The sequence below is a fragment of the Motacilla alba genome, chromosome 2 (genome assembly GCF_015832195.1).
Source record: "Motacilla alba alba isolate MOTALB_02 chromosome 2, Motacilla_alba_V1.0_pri, whole genome shotgun sequence".
In the NCBI taxonomy this organism is placed as follows: Eukaryota; Metazoa; Chordata; class Aves; order Passeriformes; family Motacillidae; genus Motacilla; species Motacilla alba.
Window position 1 is genome coordinate 105,048,731 of NC_052017.1, and position 23,291 is coordinate 105,072,021.

At 36.2% G+C, this 23,291-nt stretch overlaps 1 protein-coding gene across 3 annotated transcripts in view; it reads left to right on the plus strand.

Moving 5' to 3' along the window:
* RBBP8 (RB binding protein 8, endonuclease) overlaps positions 1–22,376 on the plus strand; it is a 41,171-nt gene extending 18,795 nt beyond the window's left edge. For 2 of the 3 annotated variants that reach the window (XM_038128411.1, XM_038128413.1), the window contains 15 exons: positions 210–322; positions 1,860–1,935; positions 4,980–5,146; positions 6,551–6,652; positions 7,351–7,448; positions 8,086–8,213; positions 9,152–10,037; positions 10,123–10,249; positions 12,161–12,261; positions 12,647–12,761; positions 13,660–13,812; positions 14,421–14,490; positions 15,438–15,534; positions 19,079–19,220; positions 21,108–22,376. In XM_038128411.1, the coding sequence (XP_037984339.1) occupies positions 210–322; positions 1,860–1,935; positions 4,980–5,146; positions 6,551–6,652; positions 7,351–7,448; positions 8,086–8,213; positions 9,152–10,037; positions 10,123–10,249; positions 12,161–12,261; positions 12,647–12,761; positions 13,660–13,812; positions 14,421–14,490; positions 15,438–15,534; positions 19,079–19,220; positions 21,108–21,205 (2,473 nt within the window). In that variant the 3' untranslated portion in view covers positions 21,206–22,376. The remainder of the gene's footprint in view (positions 1–209; positions 323–1,859; positions 1,936–4,979; positions 5,147–6,550; positions 6,653–7,350; positions 7,449–8,085; positions 8,214–9,151; positions 10,038–10,122; positions 10,250–12,160; positions 12,262–12,646; positions 12,762–13,659; positions 13,813–14,420; positions 14,491–15,437; positions 15,535–19,078; positions 19,221–21,107) is intronic. The other variant, XM_038128410.1, reaches the window with a different exon arrangement.
* Positions 22,377–23,291: the final 915 nt, after the last annotated feature.

Here is a 23,291-nt window from a genome sequence, read left to right on the forward strand (position 1 = left end):
ATGTTAGAGCATATAGTATTGGATTATTCAGAAATCTCAAAACATTGCTATGTGAACATATAAAACTACAGTACTTAGTGGTGTTCTGCATAGCTGTCAGAAGTTTTCTGGTTTTCATTGTTCAAAAGGTCTGTTAAACATTGGTATCTGCTTCATGCATGGCAATATTTTCTTAACAGAGGGACCTTTTTCTCTTCATTTTATTGTAGATTAAGAGCGGGGTTATGTGATCGCTGTGCTGTAACCGAAGAACACATGAGAAAGAAGCAGCAAGAGTTTGAAAATATCCGGCAGCAGAATCTCAAACTTATAACTGAGCTTAGTGAGTTTTATCCCCAAGCCTGAAGACAAAACATGCTATTTTGTAAAGTAGTTCTCCAGTAATTCCTGTAGCTTGATATAATTTATATGTGGTGTGTTTAGTGAGCCCAAAAAGTTCAGTCAGGGGATACTTAACTGTACAGTCTGAAAATATGTAACATACCAGTGACTAGTCATTTGACCCACCTTCTTAGATTGAAGTGCTGATACTGAAAGTGAACTGACGTGGAAAATCTTACACTGTAAAGTAGCTACTTTAGATAAAATGTGACTGCTTCTGTTTATTCCTACAGCTAGAATGATTGCCAGCTTTCCTAAGAAAACCCTGACTTCAAAAGGAACTGGCGATTGCAAAGTATCAAGTTCAGACAGAAGTGGATTCAGCTTGTGTCCTGTAGTTGGTCTTGGACTTTAACTGCAGTAAACTCGTAACTGTCTCATAACCAACTGAGATCACAAAAAGCAGCTTTATACCAGGCAGCTTGTAGCCAGCTCATTTTGAAATCAAGAAGTAGAACATCTGACACAAATTAAACTGTTTGTTTCAGGTGATACACAAGCAGGACACAAATATATTCATAAAGAGAGTTTGGAAAGATTGGTTGTATAAAGCATAGAATAGTAAAGGACAGTATTTTAAAATGTTAATAGTATCTTTACCATTAATAATTTTGTATCATTTAGTTGTCTTTATTTGTCAAGAACAAGCAGACATTACATGAGATTTAAAATATGGGAAATGCCTGACAAAAAATAGCTTTTTGGTGATTAATTAAATTATGGAAATATTAGGTTCTATGCTAATACAAAACACATCAGTGTTTCAAGGACTTCTAATACTTACATAAAATTATTCTGAGTTGTGAGTTTAATGATGAACAGCAAACAGCGTACAGCCAATCTCTAAATACAGCTCTGAACCTTAAAAATCAAGGTGACATCTATCAGGTAAAAATCTTGAACTGATGCACAACAGTAGTTCCCATGGGTTTGGATTGAGATCTGTGTAACAATGAAAAAGATTATTTGAGGAATCTAGAGGCAAAATAGACAACAGCAAAATAAAAACAAGAACATAAAAATTGAAGTGAACAGAGGAGTTGGAGCTGTCACTACATTAATTTGAGACAGCATGGAAGAAAGGCTTAATGGTTGCTTTAGTGGCTAAAACCAAATCCAAATTGCTTTATATTTCATAGCTTATCATTAGCCTAAGGAAGCAATTTTGTCCATGGAGGCAAGTGAGCAATTCACTCGTCTTTACAACACAGTCTCACTTGTGTGTGCGTGCACAAAAGTAATTAATGATTGTGTAGAACTAATGTTGTGATACAGTAACTGTGTCACCTGTGCCTTTTCTAACATGTCATTTTACTATTTTTTAAATTACTAGTTTGAAACTTCATGTTTGTAAACTACAGAGAAGATATATGGTATTACATTTTACCATTGGTTCTGTTTCCTTCAAGGACCTGACAAGATTATCATGTTAACATGTGTATATTGATTTTTTTAATACTTTTTTCTATAAATTTCAGTGAATGAAAAAAACAACTTACAGGATGAGAATAAAAAGTTAACTGAACAGTTCCAGCAATTACAGAAGGAGCTAGAGTAAGTTTTGGGTCGCTTGGGATATTCCCCCATTCCTCAGTAGAAATGTCTGGAATATAAATATCTGCTTTTAAGTCTTTAAATCTTGTTTCCTCTTTTTGATAGATTGATAGATAGACTGTGACAAGTTAGCCTACTGCCACAACATAAGCCCAGTTGCCTTCTATTGTGCAGATTTTTATTTTGTTTTAGCTGTGTGCATCTTGTTTTAAACTGGGAGTAAAACTGGGAGAAGTGAATTTATCATAGAAATTTTGCTTGTTCTCTGATCACAGTGTATAGCAAAGCCTTACATCTCATACTTATATTCCTTGGTTGCCTCTTTACCTTTTGTTTCTTCCTAGGCCAAGACTTCAGAAAAGTAGTTATTAGTCAAAAAGGCCCAGGATCTTGCAATACATTTTTAAAATAAACTTACTGTAATTTTGCAATTTTAGAAGAAAAATACTATAGTAAATCTTGAAAACAAGACATCGAAATAATGAGCTACAAATTGAATGCGAAATTTTATTTTGCTTTAGTAAGAATGTGCCATCTAATGTTGTTAATATGTGAATGTGATGTACTGTGCAAGGCAGAGGTAGTGTTCCTTTCTTGTTGTAGTCTGACATCATCTGAAACTTATTTCACTTTTCCCTATCTGTGACTGTTGTGTACATGCCTGGGAGAAATGGGACGGGATGTGTGGACTTGTTACAGAAGGTTTTTTATGCATGTGGTTTATTTCTTGTCTCTGTCAGAATTCAACTTCAGTAGGGAGTGAAACAACTAGAGTTGAGTTCTGAATGACTGTAGTCCTATTCCTTTGTATTTCTTGGTTTGTTTCCCATCTTTGCACCTTCACTGTCCTTTCTGTATCCTGTATGCATTTAATTTTCTCGGGATAACATACTTCATGACCCCAGCTTCATGACCCCAGCTGTCAGGAAAGCTGACAATGACCAATGTCACAATAGGTTATTTTCTCTGCATGTTAGGTGATCATTCAAATAAGTGCAGAGTTGAGTAAATAAACAGTAATTTACAAGGATGGTACTGCTGTTGTAATACAGTCACTGCATTTGGGCTTTTTGGTTAAGCTATAGTCATGGTACTTCATTTAGAATTAGCAACTCAGATTGATATAATATCATCACATTGTAGGTAGCAGATCGTTTCTACTGCATGATATGAAATCAGATTTTTGCAGTCTTCTGTATTTTGTAACCAAGTTATAATATTAGGAATAAAATCTGAGAATTCTCCATATAAGTGAAATTGGTGGAAGTGTAGAAGAATTGTATTATGTGATCCTTTATGACATTGAGATTTCATTATGCATGGATGGGAACAGCAAGGAAATTTCTGCAAATACCTCTTCTGGGATCTCAGATAAATCCATGATTCAGAAGTTATTACATAGTTTAAGTACAATACATATGGCAGCTGCTTCATTTGATGTTTTTTTTTCTGTGATGGTACGTAGAAACTACCTCTTGGTAAATATAGAAGTAAGCTGCAGAAAAATATATTTTTAGTAGGTTCATTTGTCAAACAAGGCCACGTGTGCTAATAAATTTAAAGAGAGCTCTAACAGCTAACTTAAATTTGCAAAGTAAATTGATTAATATATTGCTCTGTTGTTTATTTTGATTTGTGTCTTAAGATATTGCCAGTGGAAAATACAGTTTTCCAGTGCTTTCTTTGTAAATGTGCTAGAAAAGAGGAATTATAGAATCACACAAGGGATTCATCAAGACTTGAGAACATCAGTGCATCAGTATTTGTCATTAAGTGTTCTAAGTTAGTAGTAGTAAAAAGCCTAACTGCAAAAATGCTTTTTGTCTCAGGCCAGACAGCTTTTTAAAGTTTTCCATTACCTTATTTTATATAAGATGTTGTGGTTCAGCTTCAATGCAAGCAAAAATTAATCTGTATTTCCTCTTCTTCCCTTAGATCAGAACCTTCTATCCTTCTCTTTATAGTTAGGAAATTATCTTTTGGCCTGTGTTTTCTCTTGAGAATCGTAAGGGAAAGTGCGACTGCAAGAAGATGACCAAGCAGGCTGAGTTAGATTTCTGTGTGCTTTGTTTTTACTGCCTCTTCCACATCTCACTGCCACCACCATAGGGGCAGATAGCCCCTTATGAAGTACTAAACAAACTATTTAAATTCAAAGATCCAAAATCAGTCCTTTTTTGTTGTTATTTCCTCACTATGTTTAGATAGAGTTTTTTGGAGAGAAAAGGCATTGTATTTTGTTACACCAGTCTTTATATACTGACTTTCCAGCAGGCTGCTAGAGCTGATGAGAGAAGGTAAATAACTCATCTTGTATTTTACATTACTTGTTTTCCATACTTTTTTACATTATTCCCTGAAGACCTTTTTGAGTTGAGTTAGAGGTAAAATCAATGCTTTCGAGGGGGATTGCTTTGAATACAGTGCTATTCAGTACTATTTTAAATTGTCCAAAAGCTTTTATTTTCTATTTAAGGCAGTATTTCTGATCACTGAATATATATCTTGAATTGGAAAGGACCCAACAAGAATCATCAAGTCCAACTCTTAAGCTAATGGCCCATCCAGGGATTGAACCCAGGATCTTGGTGTTCTCCAGCACCATGCTCTAACCAACTCAGCCAGTCTCAGGATCATAAACTGTGAAGATATAGAGGGGTTTCCATACAGAGGGGGAGACACTGATCCATCCATTTCAGCATTCTTTTGTTAAAGAAGCACCTGCTTCAGAGGACAAGCTATAACCTTTACAGTACCTATCTTCTTCTGGGGAAAAGGTCTTCCATAGTGCAGTTGCATGTTGACTTCAAATGTGAAGAGCTAGGGTCGTATGCTGTTCTTGGGCTTGATGAGCAATGGTCAATCTTTTGTTAGATTTATCTAAAAACTGGGTTGAATATTACTTTTTACAGTGTAGTGTTATTGAGGTGGCTGTATTTCAATTGTTGGGTTCTTGTACTGTGTGATTGTCCTGCTTGCTGAAGTGAAAACCTCTTCATCTTGCTGATTTGGGGTTTTATTTGACCACTTGATTTGGTCTCCAGGGTGCAAAAGCAGCAGGCAGTGGAGGCAGAAGAAGTTATTCCAGATTCTCCAGTTATAACATCTTCATTTTCTGTGGTTAATCGTATGAGAAGAAAAAAAGAGAATAGGCATGTCCGATATACAGAGCATACACCCCCAGATTTGGAACTTAAGGAAAGCAACAGTGGTAAGAGTATTTTTTTTCCTTGTAATTAAGGCCTAAAGAGAAAGATGGTGTATAAACCTGATTGCAAAGGGCAAAAACAAAACCAGAAAAAAACCCAATCCTTGTGCTTTTTTTGCTCTGTCTTTTCTTTTTTTCTGTGATAATGCATGAGTCCAGGGGAAGAAAGTCTACAGCAGTAAGTATTACATCAGTGATATGCTCAGAACACATCTCAACCTAATACTTTTATTCATCCATGTGCACATGCAAATGTAACAGTTTTCCAGCCTTTATTTCTTCTCTTCATGCGAATTGGCTGAAAAAGCATCTGTTCAGCTTTGACTTGTAAACACAGCAATGTCACCACCTAGTGGAGAGCGAAACAGATGTTTCGCCACATTCTGAAATTATTCTGCAACTGAAGTAATGTTACGGAAACTGGTAGATATCTACATGATCTCTCTGTATTCCACACTGTTTGCATTTGTTTTGTGTCTTAAGTTCAGAAGTATTGTGTGCATTTAATTTCCAGACTTTGTTCTATAGTGTCATAGAAATAACTCTAATGTATTTTTTCTACAAAAAGTATTTTTGTGAAATAAAGCACTTTGCTTGTGTTTTATTGATACACAGGACATATCATAAGCCAGGTCAATTTATCTTGTGGCATTAAAAAAAGATATTTTAAGTATCAATAAATATGACTAAATATTAGTCTTGACTAAAAGCCTCCTCCCAAGAACTAAAATAGGATAACTGTGGGATGAAAAGGGTGGGCTGGTTATTCATGCCCTTTATTTTGCATTTGAAATTTTTAGTGCTGTGAGTAGTTTCTCCTTTCTAAGCATACCAATCTTTCTCCATATCCTGTATAAAAAATGGAGCTACTAAATGAATCCAACATTTAATAGTATGAAATACTGTGAATACCTATCACAGTTAATGGCTTTGAAAAGCTGTTGGTCATCAAGGTAGAAAGGACTGCATGGCATATGTTTGTCATGATTCAGATCTCAGGTTTTTCACCTTTTTATTATCTTAGCTGATGCAGAGCATTGTTGCCTTGGATGTTTTATCCTTCAGTAATTTCATTGCCCTGTTAACAGGTCAAATACAGCTTTAATAACTATTTTTATATGGTCAGACTAGATGGTGGTGTCATTTTGTGTCAGTTTTGTTTTAGGGCTGACTGGCTGAAGTCATATTTGTGAGGAAAAGGATTAATGTAAAATATTTATAATTTTATTTTTATTCTGACATATCACTGTCACAAATTATCAGATGTGCTTACATTGCCGGATCTACTGAAATATTCAATCTCGCGTTTAAGTGCTTTTAATATCTGCGTCATTGTCTGTATCTAAGCGAAATTATCACAACAGGATACCTAATTTCACCATGTGAAAATGTTTCCACATCTCCTAGAGTTTGGAAAAATTCCACTCTTTTCCACACAAGTGAGCACTCACCATGGAGGAGAGATACTAGTGACAGACACCTGTGATCCACAACTGTCCCCTGTGCCAGGTAAGTGTATTAATAGATTTACTTCTAATTCCATTCAAAATAAGGCAAAAATACTGTAAAACTGAGGTTTCATCTCTTTAACCTTTTTTAACACAGAAACCTAATAAAGCACAAACTTTTTAAAATAATACTCTAATGTCTGAGAATCAGCATGAGAATTCATGCAAGTCAGAATTGTGGTTGTTGCTGTTGTTGTACTTCCCAATCTTATTATGTTGCCCCCAGTTTAATGAACTGAGTAATGTTAAACCTCTCAAAGAAGGGAAACTCATCCATTTGTTTTTGTAATAAAAACACATGAAAAATAATGATTACTGTCAGTTAGGAAGTATGCAAGACAAGCATTGTATTATAAATACACATTATCTCTGTTCTACTTGCTTTTATCAGACTATTTGTGCCCTGGACTGGGAGTGTGAAAAGCAACTTATACATTGATTTTTAATTTTGGGGAACTGTATTCTTCAAACTGGACACATATTTCTCTGTGTTGATACAGCAGTTCACTCTCATCAGAAATTCTTTTGCCACTTACTGCTTTCAGATTCGATTTTTATCTGTCAGAGATCAAACTATTTCCATAAATGCCAGTTTTAATTTGTGATCTTTTTCATTCTGTGTTTGTACCATCTCTGTGAGTCAACCAAGATACTGTAATACCTATGTAGCTTATTGTGTTCTTCTTTCTACTCACAAAGATAAAGCAAGGATGGGAGGATACCCTGTTCCAAAGCCATCTTTTAACTTGGCTGCAGTCGTTGCAGAAACAATTGGACTTAGTGTTGAAGAGGAATCTGTAAGTCTTCCCAAATTTCTTACATAACCAACTTTTTGGGCCAGTTGTTTACAAAAACAGTGATTTTCTCTTTTGCATTAAAATTCTGCAAAAGTATTCTGAGTTCCAGTAAGCTCACTTTGGTTTGCTTTTGCTTAGTCTTTGCTGACTTGAGCATGAAGAGAAATAACTATGCTGACCTGTCTGGGGGGGGGGGTGGTGGGTTGAGGAGGAGGGTAGAGACATGGTTCCTCCTTTCAAGTTTTGTTAGTACAGTGATCTAAATCCGTGTGTCTGATAAATTCCCTTTGTGTAGTAATCAAATCTAAGGCATTGAAAAGTATTTCTTGACCATGAGACTGGTTGGTGACTCAGGTGAGATTATTTGATGGTTTTAGTTGGTAACTGTCATGAAAATTATAGTATGAAGAATATTTTCATGTCCATGCATGTGAATTAATGTTTTCAGTTTCCATAAGATTTCTTTAAAGCTTCTGGTCCAAATTTCATCTCTTAGCTTTTATGATTTTTCAGAGTTTTGAATGTTTTGATTTGAATGGGTCTTCAGAGGATTTATGTGCCAACCAAGCATATTTCTAATTTTAAATCCAATGTCTTCTCACGCTTCTTTTCTTTGTTTTCCTTCACCACTTGCAAGGAGTCCCAGAGTGTACTGAATCTTCCCCTCACTAATACAGTTATGAGCCAGGCCTCAGAGAGCATGCAGTCTGAAGACTCAAGAAAACATCCAGCTTCTGAATCAAGATATGATGACAACAATTTAGGGTGTGTTTCCACTCAGTTATAATAGCTATAATTGTTTTAAGCAGGCTTATAGAAGTTTGGGTCTTCGTAGAATTTCAAACCATGCAGCATTTTGCTTTAAAGGTATAGAAATGGAAATAAGTATTTTTGTTATCAGAGGGGTTTCTTTCAAATAAATAACATGAGAAGCAAAGAAACTGATAGAATGCAAAACTGTAGGCTGTTACTTAATTCACAAACTTCTGGTTTGGGCTTCTTGTGTACACAGTCTCTTCTTTCCTAACTTCTCATTATTGCAAGGTATCTTCTGAGGCCCATAACCCTGTGGATAGTGGGCATGGAGCTGGAATGTAAGAAGGATCCTATTGCTCTGATTAGGTGTCAAACCAATTGTCTGTTGCCCTTCCCACTCTACTCAGGATATTGTGGTCTAAACTGATTTTTTTTTTTACCCTATTTGTTGTCTTGAATCTATGTTTTGTTGATGACAGGCAAAAAACAGTACCTGAAAGGAGCTTGCACTTTTTTCCTTCACTTGCAGAAGCTTTGACAATCTGTTGTGGTTTTAAGATGTATACAAGAACCTAAATAGAATCCTATTGTGACCATTCTCACTTTCTTCCTTTTCATTGCACTGAAAGGTAGGGAGTCCTTGGATAGAAGAGATACTTAGGCAAGCTTAACTCTGTCCTTGGTTCTCAGTTGAATGTGGAACAGACACACCATACACCAAAATGAGGGACGAGGTCTGTATTTTGTTTGCCTTCTGCAGCTCTAAGTGCAACAGTACCTATCCCTAGAATAGGTTAATTTTTGTTTTTCCTTCTGTTTTCAGTTAATACTAGCAGCTCACACAGCTTTAAAGAAGATCAGCAATAGGAAACATTACATTTTTTTATATCACTTTCTCTCCTTCCATCTGTACACCAGAAAAGTCTCTCATGTTTCATTGTATTCAGTATTTCAGATCCATCTCATAACACTCCACCAGGTGATGACTGGGATTCTCGGGTAGCTTCTCCTGTTTTTGGAGCTTCTAGCAGCGTGAAGAACAACTCAAGTACAGTTCATGCTCCTTGTATTTTAGATTCAGAATTGAAGCCTCATTTCAAAACCAACCTCTTCAACAATCCATCCAGTTCCAGATCTCATAAAAGTAGATCAAAATCTGAAGATGTTGCTTTTGTTGCACCGCTGAATCTTGGGATGGAAATCAACTCAGTTATCAGCCAGGCCTCTGTCCACAGGCAAATGGTTTTGAAAAAGAATTCTAACGAGGCTGTAACCTGTGTTGGAAACACCTGCACAGCTAAAAATGAGGCGATCAAGAGTGATGTCCTCCTTGTATACCAGAAGCAGCTAGAAGGCAAGTGTGCTAAGAGAAAGAGAGCTGAAGATGATCATGCAGTTAGCTGTGAGAAAACATCATTCAGCAAAGAGAACTCTGTGCCCTTTCGATCTGATGTTCGGCAGGTTAATGGGGAACATACAGGGGATAAGCCCTTGGATCTGTCTGATCGCTTCTCTGGAGTTCGTGGTCAGGAGAAAAAACAAGGAAGTGAGGAGACATATAAAAACAGACTGAAGCAAGTGACTCTGCATGACCTTTTTTCACACATAGGGAAGACCATTCCTGAAGGTTCATCATCCGTTCAAAATGCCAACAATGAGAGCTGTCTGTTTGGCAGAGATTTACAAGAGGAATCCTGTGTACAAGAGGCAGTGCTGGGAAAGACATTCCCTGACGGGAAAAACCAGATCCCAACGAAAGAAGAAGTTCCTCCCTTCAAATTTGCACCCTTGCCGAGTTCTGCAGAGACAGAGGAACTTTTTGATGATGTAAAGGTATGCTTTTCTAACTCTTTTTTCTTCTCCTTTGAAGTATTTTATTTAAGTTTTGGGAAATAGTAAAATTGCAATATGTTGTTAGGTTGCCAGTGGCCATGTACCAAATAGAAAGAAAACAAGGACAGGACATGGAGAGTCTGAACCAGCATCTGTACTTCAGCCAAACCCTTGTAGACTATCAAAAAGTAAAGCACAGCAAAATGAGCAAGGTAACTTGATGAAAATGTTCCTTTTACTGCCTGCCTACCCCCTCAGCCTGTGCTCGGATTGAATAGAATTTTTCCTATCTTCCTTTCTTCTACTTTAATCCCTTCGTTCTGCTTCTAACTCAGTCACATTCTATTTGGGATTTCTCGAGATCACCCCCAACATGTACAAGTCTGTGTCTTCCTGGCATACTTTTGCCACAGTGTAGTAAATATATCATTGGTATTCAGGTGTACATTCAACAGGCTAGGAATCTTGTTCTTTGTTGTTTGTTTAGCATTGTTATTTGTTGCAGTGTAATAATAAAATCTCATGAAGTTTTAGTTTAAACTATCTATATCAAATATTAGAAAACTACTCAAGTGTAAGCATATGTCATTTTGTTAATATTTTTCATTATTCCTAATGATCTGGTAAGGAAATTTGTGCCTTCATTGATAATGAACACAGGCTGTCATATATTCTTTCTAGAGCATGTATATTATTTCCTCTTAAGTGCTCCCAGTTGGAAAACTTCTTGAACTAGCGTTGTAGAATCAAAGCTGCTGTACTCCTTAGCCAAGCTGTTACACTGCATACTTTATTTAGAAATACTTGCATTATGAATTTAAAAGATACTGCCAATAGTTGGTGTGGCCATGTAGCTTGTAATCTAAACATTCTCCTCAGAGATAAATCAAGTAGCATCTTTGGAACAATGACCAGACGCTTTTGTACTCTTTGCTTAGACCTGACACTTGAATTGTCATTGATCTAACGCTAATAGTGACTCAACTAGGGAAGGCACCTCCTGGACCTGTTGTTTGTAAGCAGAGAAGGACTGGTAGGTGAAGTGATGGTTGGGGGCCATCTTGAGTATGACAGTCACAAAATGATAGTTTTCCATTCTCAGAGAAGTAAAAAGTGGGAGGTAGCAGAACTGCTATCTTGAACTTTTGGAGGGCAGGCTTTGGCCTGTTTGGGAGATCACTTGACAGTCCTCCCTTGGGAGGCAGTGCTGAAGGGCAGGGGAGTCCAAGAAGTCTGGGTATTCTTGAAGAAGGATATCTTAAAGGTGTAGGAGCAGGCTGCCCCATGTGCTGCAAGGTGAGCTAAGGGGAAAGAAGGCCAGCCTGACTGAACAGCGAGCATTGGCGAGAACTCAGAGATAAAGAGTTTATGACTTTTGGAAGAGAGGGAGGCAGCTTCAGGAGAACTACAAGGATGTTGTGGCATTACACAGGATAAAAATGGCCAAAGTCTAGCTAGAGCTTAATCTGGCTACTGCCATAAAAACATTTCTGTAAATCCATCAGCAACAAAAGGAGGGCTAAGGAGAATAAGCTTTATTGGATGTGGGGAAAACATAGAGATAAAGGATGAGGAAAAGAATGAGGTACTTAGTGCATTTTTGCCTAAATCTTTAATAGTAATTCTCAGGGTACCCAGCCCCTGAGCTTGAAGACTGGAATAGGGAACAGAAGTCCCCATAGTCCAAGGGGAAAGAAATTGTCAGTGGCCTCCTGCACCACTTAGACACACACACAAGTCTATGGGGCCAGATGGGATCCACATGAGGATACCGAGGCAGAAGTGCTCAGCAGTGCTGAGCAGAAGTGCTCAGCAGTGCTGGCAGAAGTGCTCAGAAGTGCTGGCAGAAGTGCTCAGCAAGCCACTTTCCATAATTTATCAGCAGTCCTGGATAATCAGAGAGGTCCCAGTTGACCGGAGGTGAGCAAATGTGACACCCATCCACAAGAAGAGCTGGAGTGAGGATGCAGGGAACTACAAGCCTGTCGGCCTGACCCAGGCTGATCCCAGATCACCTTGAGTGCCATCATAAAGCACATACAGAACAGCAAGTGGATCAGATGCTTCTAGCAGAGTTTGATTCTAATTGTTTGTCCTTTTTTTCTCATAATCTGTGCATACAGACCTGAAAGATAAACCATCTTTAGAAAACTTCCAGTGGAGCATTGACCCAGGAGCTGACCTTTCACAGTACAAAATGGACATTACTGTGATTGATACAAAGGTGAACTTTTATAATAAATCTGCATGTTCTGTGATGTTGAAAAAGCCTGCAAAGTAGTATCATGAACATTGTTCTGGGCAGACCAAACCCACTTTGTAACAATATTCGGAATTTGGCTCATTTGATTTTGTTCATGCTACAGATATCCTAAAACATGTCCACTGTTTAGTTGTACTTTATGAACTCAGCAGGAATATTCTTAGTATGAAAGTGGAAAATGGTTGTAAGAATTCTAACGAGGCTGTACCCTGCAGGAGAAAAGGTAAATCAGTGTCCAAAAAGAAGCCAGTAACTGCTTTGAAAGTGTTTCAGATACACAGCACTGACACTGACTACACCAGTTGCTTCTGGATGGAATTGTCATGTTTGCCTTTTTTTTCCCTAGAGTGGTTCTCAGACCAGAGTTGGAGGGGAAGTTGTTGATATGGATTATACTTATGTTAGTGACAGTGTGCTATTAGAAATGAAAAGTCAACAGCAAAATCAGGAAAGCAGTCCACGTAAGGCTTTTTTTTTCTCTTTTCTTCGGTTTGGTTTGCTTTTTTGTGGTATGGTGGGGGTTTGGGGGTGTGCTGGAGTTTTTTTGTTTGGCTGGGTTTTTTTTTGAGGAGGAAAGACTAAAAGAGCACTTTTTTTTTTTCCTGTATAGCTAGATAGTAGAAAATGGTTTGCAGTAAAAAAATTGGTGATGAATTTTTATAGGTTACCGAGGGTCAGTCTGTTTACTAGAGAGTTGGTAATGGGCTTTGAGGTTGTTTTTTTTAACATAGGTTAAGAAAAAAGACAGGATTTGTGCTGAGAGAGCCAGTAGCTACCTATTCCTTTACAGTGCTTAAGGGGTGAAATACTTAACCATATAACAGTTCTGATGTCACCTTCAGTAAATAGCTTTGAAAGTTTTCTATGTAATCACATCAGACTTTGTATGAGAAGACTAATTTCATTTTTAATGACATATAAATAGAACTAGTATGTTTAAAATAAATCCAAATGTGTTTATATCACTTTTGTATGGTATGTGGTGAATGATGGCTGCAGGGCAGTGACTATTTCCTACCCACAAAAAATATTTCCTTTTGCTTGGGTAAGTCCATAATTACAAGAAGAAAAATGTCACATATCCAGTATTAAGGTTAAATGTACCTCACGGTGATTTAGCAGTTAATCAGATTTTAGAAATGGGTTCCAAGGTATCTGAAAAATAAATGAGCATTGGGCACATTTGAAAGATTGACAGAGAAGTTGCAGCAGGGATTAAGATGTAGCTGCTTTTGAGTTAATTGTACTCGAGCAGTAAGTAAGTGTTACTTCTTTTGATACACGTTTAGTCAAAATGCAATTTCTTGACTAAAATCATTGAGACACTGATTTGGATGTTCTTTGTGCTTTTTATTAAAGGAGGAGAAATAACAGATATGTTTGATCGGACGACCCATGAAGAATATGAATCCTGCCTACCAGAAGACAGTCCTCCTGCATGTGATGAAAAAGAAACTCTTCATGATGAAGAGCAGGATAAGGGAATAACAGCAGCAAGCAAGAAACTAAAGAGTGGGATATAATTTGGTTTTGTCTTTATTAGCTTACTTAACCTACAAGAGTCGATTTGAAATCAGACTCTGTTCTTTAGGAACAAATATGCCAAATAAACCACCAGTTCTTTTTGCATAAATTTGTGGTAAAGTTGATTACTTGTAAGGTCAAAACATAAAGCAATATGAATTTTTTTTTGGTAGTTCATTTATCACCACACAAATGTGGAATGCATAGTGGAAGTTGGCATAGTGGAAGCAGCAAAACATTAAATTGACTCTTAAAAGAAATACCAGGTTTTGGCTACAGTTATTTACTTTCTTTCTTCTCACTATTCTAGGTTCTATTGAAGATTTTACAGTATTTTGTATTTTAAGCAGCCTTTCCTTTGATGTTCTTCTTGTCTTTTTTGCTTGTGTCACTGCTGCTTTCCTTCTGCTCCAGTAATGCTTTTTGATTGATGGTTCTATCAATTCTGTATTTTTTTTGTATCTATTTTAATCTGTTGTCTCAGACTGAAATGTACATGGCATTTTTATATTTCTTAACAGTTAGTTAATAATTTTACAGAAGTTTCTGCAGGCAGCCTGTTAACCTTGTATTTTGTTTTGCATGTCTGTTTACAGCACATGAGGATAAACAAGATAAAGCCAAGCAGAAAGCTTTTGTGGAGCCTTATTTCAAAAGTGATGAGAGGTACTTTAGTTTGTTCTCTATGGGCATTTTAAGGCTCTTTGTATCTTCCCTGTAGGAAACTTGATCCTCCATAAAATAAACATGTTTGTATGTAACAGCCTAGCAGTTGAAGATGCAGAAGGTGAAGATTTACTACATTAGATAAAAGACTTTAGATAAAAACTGGAGTAAGGGAAAAAAATGTTGATATGCCTGTTAAATTTGCTGAAGAGAAAGGATTGCCTCCTCTGCTTTTCATAATTTTAGTGAATGCAGTTTTGTAATCTGTGTGGTTTCTTACAGGCGTGTGGTCATGCCTGAATTTATGAGCCAAGGACCTGTGGGCTGCTTGTACAAATGAAAACCTTTCCTCCTCTGGTATTTTTGCCCCTTCCTCGCTAGGCAATAAATGAATAGTGTTCAACTTAGTGCCTCCTCTGTTGCCTTCCAGTATAATCATAATTAGAAGTCTGAGTCTTCCTTTTGTAATGATACCAAGCCCTTCAGTTAGCTTATATTTTACCTGTGCATGTTTTCTTTGTACAGGAAAACTTGTTTACTGTTTTGAAAGAAGTTAAGTTGAAAAGAACCTACTGATCTTGAACCCTAATATGTGTTCCTCTCATGGAAATCATTGCAAGCACAACTCTGTCTTGGACAAAAATATTCTATAGAAGATCTCTGTTTGAGTAATTTCTAGATAGTAATTACTTTTACACTGTGAAAAGCCATAATAATGAGACACACATCTCTGGTTATATAAAAGTTCATATTACATTTGAAAACTGTTTTATTTATAGAAATTGCCCTATTCAACTATGAAAGGCAATATGATTTGGGTTTTGTAGATGTTTTCTGAATTATTTTTTAAACTTGTCTGTCCATCATTGTGTTCTAAAAAAATGGAAAATTCCAATCATGTAGAAGAAATAAAAGTAGTATTATGTGAAAACATTTTTGTTTTTCAGAAAGAATACTGTGATAGATTTTCCTCATATTGAGGTTATTAGAAAAAAAGAAGAAAGAAGAAAGTTACTTGGCCACACTTGTAAGGAATGTGAAATAGTAAGTAATGCTTTAAAATTTGTCATTCTTCCATTCTTCTAACTCCAAACAGTATCTAAGTGCTGAAGTGCTGTTTTTAATTATTAATCTGGTTGCATCATCATCATTACCTACAGTAGCTGGGAAGTAAGTGTTTACCAAAGCTGGATAACCAAATTTGTAGGTGGTTTGTTTGTTTTTAGTGCAGTAACCACATACAGCATGGAAAGACTTGGGTTTGATTTTTTTGTGTTTATCTGCATGACAGAAGAGCTTCTTACATCATGGTTCTAGTGAGATTACTGTTAATAAAAAACACATTAGCTGGTCAAAGAGCTATTACAGGTTTCCAAACTGTAGATCAAAAGCTCTGCTGAACTTCAAGGGTGCTGGAATAAGTAAGTTCTGTATCCTATTGTACCTTTATATAGATAGACAGATCTCATTTTGGTTGATTTTTTTCTTTGTTTTCTGGGTTAATTTTTTCAGATAATTGCACCAGCGTAGGAAACAATGTGTATATTTATGCAAATGTATGCAAAAAAATGTTTAAAGATACTTGTTTAAAATACTTGTTTAAAAGTATTGAAATTTTCAATTTCACATTACACATTTTTTCCTCCCTTTCTATTTACTAAGCTGCTTTCAGATACTTGGTGTGGAGATAAAATATTGACGTAATTACATGTGTAATAAGAACATGTTTTATTTAGCCATTAATAGAGTTATGATCTAATAAATGATGACTCAGTAGAAGTGTGGATTAATAACTGAACAATGGTGGATTTTCCGTAATCTTTCCACTTAATTTCCGCATGTATCGAGAACCAACATATTCCAGAGATTCTCCTGCTATTCACTTTATAGTCAAGTCCCATTTACTTAGCTGAAGAAATTTATTAGAGTATGTTTTTAATGAAAATATTTTCTGAAAAATATTGGTAAAACTCATTAAATACAAATACTTAATTTTTACAGTCAACTATAAACACCATTTAAAAAAATATGTTTGATTTAAAGAGTTTGAAAGAAAACAAAACAACCTTCAACCTTCAGTCTGTTTCATGGTTCCAGAGCCATGTGTTAAGCATTTTAATTTCCTGTTTCTGTAAACTACAGATCTTACTTCTGTAAATCCAACTTGTGTTACTTTTCTGTCAAATTGGAGTGATAACTATAGTGTCTGGAAACATTCACAGCTCCAGTTTTGTAACAGTAGGTTTCTACATTAAATGCTAGGAAAGTTTGGGTTTGTTGTTGGTTTTGGCTTTTCTGGGGCTTTTTTTTTAAGTCTACACCATTCAAAATGAATGTCTTGGAATGTGTGGAATGCTTGGCTGTGTCATTGCACAATAATAAAACTGGCTTTGAATTAAATGCCTGTGGAAGAAGGGAGTTTTGGATAAAGCATAAATGATGCTTTAGAAAAGTCTTGGCTTGCTGATTAGCCATATGGGTTTGAAAAGCTGCCAAAGTCTAAGGGAATATATAGGGAATGGATAGAGGTCAGTAAATTGATTCTGGCCGTGTACTGCAAGTGGTGTGAGTGGGGTCAGTTACTGTCACTCTGAGAAGACCTGGGATTTAACTTCTGCACGTGCCACAGCAGGCTGATATTAAAGTCCTTTATAAGTGCTTATCTTAAAGCTTTGTGGAAGCATCTCATTCACTTTACAGTGTAGAACTTTTGATAAGAAGTCTTGTTTTGGTTTTTTATGACCTTGTGATGCTATCAGAGAAAGATTGTAGGCAGAAGTTACAGGTAGCTTGTAAAAGTAACAATTGTTAGTGTGGTTGTTAAGTGTAGCTACATTTAGGTGAGTAGGAGGATCACTCAGATGCATTTTTATATGCATTTAGATTACAGGAATTATTCTGTAAATTTTTGCTAAACTAATGGGAGGAACATTTTTAGGGTTTGCTCACTTTCTCAAACTGTAAATCGTAGAGTTCTCTAAACAGTTCTTCTACAGGGAAGACAGGATGAGATTGCAGTATCTTCACACATGGAAAAGCCTAACTCAAATGTTTTGTGTGGATTAAAAATGCTGTGGACAGTGGGATCAATGTAGAAAACAGCTGAGAGTTCTTTTTGGTGTTTAGCTGACATACATAACTGTCATTCTCTGTCAAGCCTGATAGATTTCTAAAGAAGCCAGAGGAGAAGTTTCTTTCTAATTTATTTTTAAAACATGCTTGTCTTAATTTTTGATTGTTCTTATTTTCTGTTGCTACTAACTGTACTGTATTTTTCATTGTTGGATCTGTAATTATTCCTTACTAATCATAAATTGTTTAATTAAAAATGCAACACACTAACAACTTTTAGTAGATTAATTTGTAAAATTTCAGGGTATTTACAGGACAAAATAAGGAGCCCTGCTAGTTATCCCTAAATAAAACTCAGCAATATTTGTCTTACACAGACACTCTAGAATTCTTATAGTTAATTTTGTTGACTTAATGCCTCATTCTTAACTTTTGTCAGTAAAAATTGAATGAGCATACTTGACAATTCCAAGTAGGTTTTCTGATATCATGCCAGTAGCTGACAGCATGAAATAATCATAATCTCTTTTGATAGAGGTATCGTGTTCTCTTCCTGAGTTATAAACTGTGATTTGCCTTTTTGATTTGTAGCACGGCCATTTCAGTAGAATTGTTTTACCGTTTTCACAAAGGTCAGGTTTGTTGTGTGGCTGTGACTGTTGCCTTAGCAGTTGATCAAACAGTGCATTCACTTTTAAAATATTTCGACCCTTGTGTGCTCTAAGGTCCAGCTTTGTATTTTTAGGAGATACAAGTAGAATTACAAATTAAACTGGTAGAGAACTGCATAAAAAAAATACCCTGTACCTTTCTATGGTGCTACTGGGGAAACACCCAGCAAAAAGGTTTGGAGGGAGTATATCCTTTTCTCATTGCAGCCCCCAGTACAGCTGACAGGGGTGAAAGAGTGTAGCCAATTTACTATAGAGAATGCTCAGTTGACAGATAATTTCTGTAGTCCTAGTGTCAGTCAGCTACTTAAACTAACTTTATTTACCTCCAATTTGAGGCTAAGTAAGTTTGCAGCATTTTGACTTAAATTTGCAGTTACTACTGTAAATCTGAATACTGGAAATAATTCTGCAGCATGGGGTTTGTAGCGGGGTTTTTTTCCTTTTTTAATTTTATTTCTAGATGCAAGCTGACACTTAATAAATTTAAAAATTCCAATCTCTTTCAACACCTGTGCTACTTGGCTTTGTAAAATCAGTCAGGAGACTGTTGACATAAGTAATTGTACACCTGCCTCAACCTTGTTACTTATGGTATGTTAAAAGATAGAAGGTTAACAAATTTGCCACGATAAAGTTACACTTAGTCTGTAAATTCAGTAAGCTTTTAGGATGATTGCCAGGTGTTTGTCACTTGGATAATGAATCTCTACTCTGGCTGTCCTCACCATTGTTTTTAGATAACTGTGTTAATAAACACAGTGATTGATAATGTCAATTGTGTAAAACAGTTTCTATTATGTATGAATTTGTTAACTGGGATTTTCCCCTTCCCTTACATTCAGTATTATGCAGACATTCCAGAAGAAGAGAGAGAGAAGAAACTAGCTTCCTGTTCAAGACATAGATTTCGCTACATTCCTCCAAATACTCCAGAAAATTTCTGGGAGGTTGGATTTCCTTCTACCCAAACCTGTGTAGAAAGAGGTTTGTGCCAAAAAAATCTTGAAAAGTACTTTTTAAAGCTGTTTTCTTTTTTTTTTTTTCCCTGAAACTATCTCTAGTTCATATAGCAGCCTTTCTCACCTAGTCCTGTTCAGGTCTGTTTATCAGCAGCCACTGCAGCCACCATTGTCTGGTTTTAACAGTTCCTGTACTACGAAGAAAGGAATATAAGCAGAATTTCTTAGAGCCTAGATAGAGATGGCAGAAATAATTGGGATTTTTGACCATAAGCAAGAATTGGATTTTCAGAGGCAAGAGATTGTATTGTACTTACTTAGGAGAGACAGGCAGCACTATTGATGTCCTTTGTCAGTGTTTTTAGAGCTTCATAATACCAGGTGATAATGGAAATGTTGCAGGTAAGGTGTAGTTAAACAGTTTTTCATACATATACCCTGCTTGTTAGTGACATTGAAAAGATGTGGTGTTTGGTTTTGGGGTTTTTTTAAACTCGTCTTCACCTAGGAGTTTGTTCTTTCTAAATAATTTTTCAAAATCTTAGAGCCTGGTGTAAAAATGTGGTTTCACAAATTATGTTAAAACACAGTGAGTTTGTAGTGTACTCTACGTACAATTCTTCAGAAGTGGTGAAGTGCTGGGGTGAGGAGGCCTATAGGAGCTCCCTGAGCTCCTTATATCTTTACTTGTGCATTAGCTGTGAAACATTAATCTTTGCTTTTATCTGTTCTTGTAACAATGTCAGGTCAGGCGTAGGAAAATGTAGCCAGAGTTGTGTATGTGTATTGTGTGATCGCATTGCAGTATCATCCTTAATCTTTCACAACAGGGAGCCTTGATTTTTTATGGATCATATAACTTTTTACTACCCATTTGGAATCTGCTTGCAGCCTCATTAAAAATTAGCTTCTTGGCTGTCTCCTTGTTCTTCTGGAGTAAGAGCTGTTCAGTTGTTAATAGTTCTCAACAGCATATCAGAGGCAGGCTTTAGATCAACCCTCCCCTGGAGGGTTGCATTTTGTAGTAGTGCTGTAGAACTAAAACACAACACAGGAGAGAGTTCCCATGATGAGCAATTGCTCTTGCCACTCCAGTGTACTGGGCTACAACATAGGTATTTTCTACTTCTTATTGGTATCTTGAACCATCTGTTTGTGTTGTTTTGTTTTGGTTTGTTTTAATAACTGAGTTACATAGAAAGAATTTTCCAACTCTGAAGTAGAAATCTTCTACGCTCATTTTGGTGGATGTTGTGGCTGATCAACAGTAAGGAATTGACAAAAGCCAGGTGCTGAAGCTGACTGGCATAAAATGTCTGTTCACTGTCAGTGTTAGCTAAGTTGTGCATGTTATAGAAATTTTCTATCCACTTTTCTTATCAGAGAGTTTTCAAGATGTGCTTGATCCATAGGCTCATGTTCAGCTTTTTCCAGTCTTTAATAAGTCTAGGTGCTCTTAAAACAGAGGGAGGTGCTGTTTATACCTACAAAACACATGTGCCTGAACTTTCCTCTGTGACTAGGATTTACATTTTCAAAAGTGATTTTTGTTAGTGAATTGAATTAGCAGTTCTTGTGTACTTTGTTGCTCTTATGTAAAATCCTCGGTAAAAGAAATTGGAAAGTGCAGTTTTGTTTTGAATAGATGAACAATTCATAGTTTCCATTCTGTTCTTCATTGTTAACTGTCTGTATTGCATTACTGTGCAGTCACCTACTAGAAAGTAGCTGTGTATTTTAATGAATGATATTTGCACGCTGGGATCTCAAAACTTTTATGTGAAGTCAGAACCAGTTACCCCAAAAGGAAAAAAAATTTACAAGTTATTTTTTTGAGGCTAAACACACATTAAAGCTAAAGTTATGCCTGTTTTTATATTATATTTCTTACCTCAGGTTTATTCTTTTTAAGGCTACATTAAAGAAGATCTTGCTCCCTGTCAACGTCCAAAAAGGCGGCAGCCTTACGCTGTAATGTTTTCTCCAAAAGGCAAAGAGCAGAAGACATAAAGGATGGGGAAGTGAAGAGTGCCAGCCTGAAGTGGATCTTTCCTGTCTGTAGATATTTATAGTTAATATAAACTTGAAATAAAGAGCTGTGTTTTCCACAATGATAGATAAATTGTTTAATTGAATATGTAAATTTTTAAAAATTCATTTGCAAGTCTGATGTACCAGGGAACCGAAACCGAACTATTTAATGTATGTTTGTTTCATATTGTGTTAATACATTTTTTATTTGTTTTTGCACCTGACAGAGAAGTCTCCTACTTTTTTTTTTTTTTTCCCTTTAAGGCCAGCAGCTGAAATTCCAGCAATTCCTGCCTGAGCTTTGTGTCAGTGAATAACTGCTTTGAAGCCACTGAAATCATTTGTTCTTGCAAGAGTAAATGTCTGTCAATGGGAACAGAAATGACAATTTTCTAGGGTGCTTTTATTTTGCTCTGCATTTTCTTGTATTTCTTTTCTCTTGTTGCAATAATGGTTGTATCTACTTGGAATAAAGCTGCATTAAATATGAAATGTATCTACTGTTCATAGTTTGGAGGTGTGAAAACCAGGAAGTCTAAGTGTCTTTCTTCAATTCTGGTGTTCAATGTATAGCACCATGTTTTGCTCAGTGTTTAAATTAGAATGTTCAATATTCCTTTTATTTTTTCCTTGAAATCTCTTGGCATATATATGTCTCATTTCTTCATAGAGATAAGCATCGTTATTTATATATTGGGGTGACAGCTCTGCCCAGAGTTCTCCTAGTGGACAAGAATAGTCATCACCTAGGTTACAAATTATTTTCCAGAGATATTTTTAATTAATCTTTTGTAGCAGGGGATATATTTCTATGCTTGCTGGGGGAAAGTAAGATTATACAGTACCACAGAGGCAGGGTAATACCTACATAGGTAGGCAAGCCGAAGATCACCATAAGATCCCTAGGAATAAAGCAGCTACAACCAGAGCTGGGTTCAAGCACTTAGAACTCTTTTTAAAAGAGATCATAAAGCAAGCAACTATTGAAATGCCTGAAATAAAAATAAAACAATAGAAAGTACAGATAAACCCTGAGATATATCTGTATTTATATTTATATATAAAAATGTATCTGTGATTTCTATTCTTATGCTTTATGTATGGGTATAAAAATATATTTAAAAACTTGGTGGATAGGACCATTTAAATTCAGCTGTATTTATATAGGAATGGTGGCAGGTTCTGCTGGTGGAGAGATTGTAGCACAGGCCCAAGAAGAAAACTAAAATAAATGTGATCAATTTAACTGTAACACTAAGTGACACAAAATCCTTTTAGGCTGAAGTTACAGGCCTTGCAGAAAAATAGAAGAAGGGATGACAGTAGGCACTGTCCCTGTCCTACCTGCTTAGTTGGTTTACTTACTTCAGCATTTCACAGGGGTGTATCCTAAGGAATGCCAAAGGCATACAGCCAAATAACAATGAAAGCCTTTAGTCCTTCCCATATGTACTAATACACGCTGACAATAAATGTTAACAACACTGTGAGATCATTTCTTGGAACAGGCAGTCAAAGAACCTATTCCAAGGTAGGTCTGGTTTCCTGGAAATTTTTTTTTTTTTTAATTGAAAAAAAAATCCAGGTGCTGCCAAAAAGTGGAATTCTTGCAGGTATCTTGAAAATTGTTTTAGAACAACTATTACATGGTCTGCATAAATATTTATCCATTAAAAAAGAAGTTTTAGCAAGAAGAGTAGGGTGGGAGACTGCTTTTAACTAGGGAGAGCCTTTACACAGTAGAAGCTACATCCCCCAAAAGAAAAATAGAAGCATTCTGCAACTTATCAAATGTAAATTTTGCTGTGAAGTAGGCTATTTTGATGCCTTAAGTTTTAGCTTTCATATTTTCCAGATTCTGTACTGCATTAGTATATAACTGAACTTTTTATATAAAGTGTTAGCAAGTTCTCTTCCCATCTTAGTTAGACAAAACAATCCTTTTCCAGCCTGAGAACCAAGGACACCATTGCAGCTTCAGGCCCAAAAAGTATAAACAACAGCAAATTGAGGAGAGCAAGATGTGGGAGGATAGGACTTCATAACTTGAAGCTGTATTTGGACA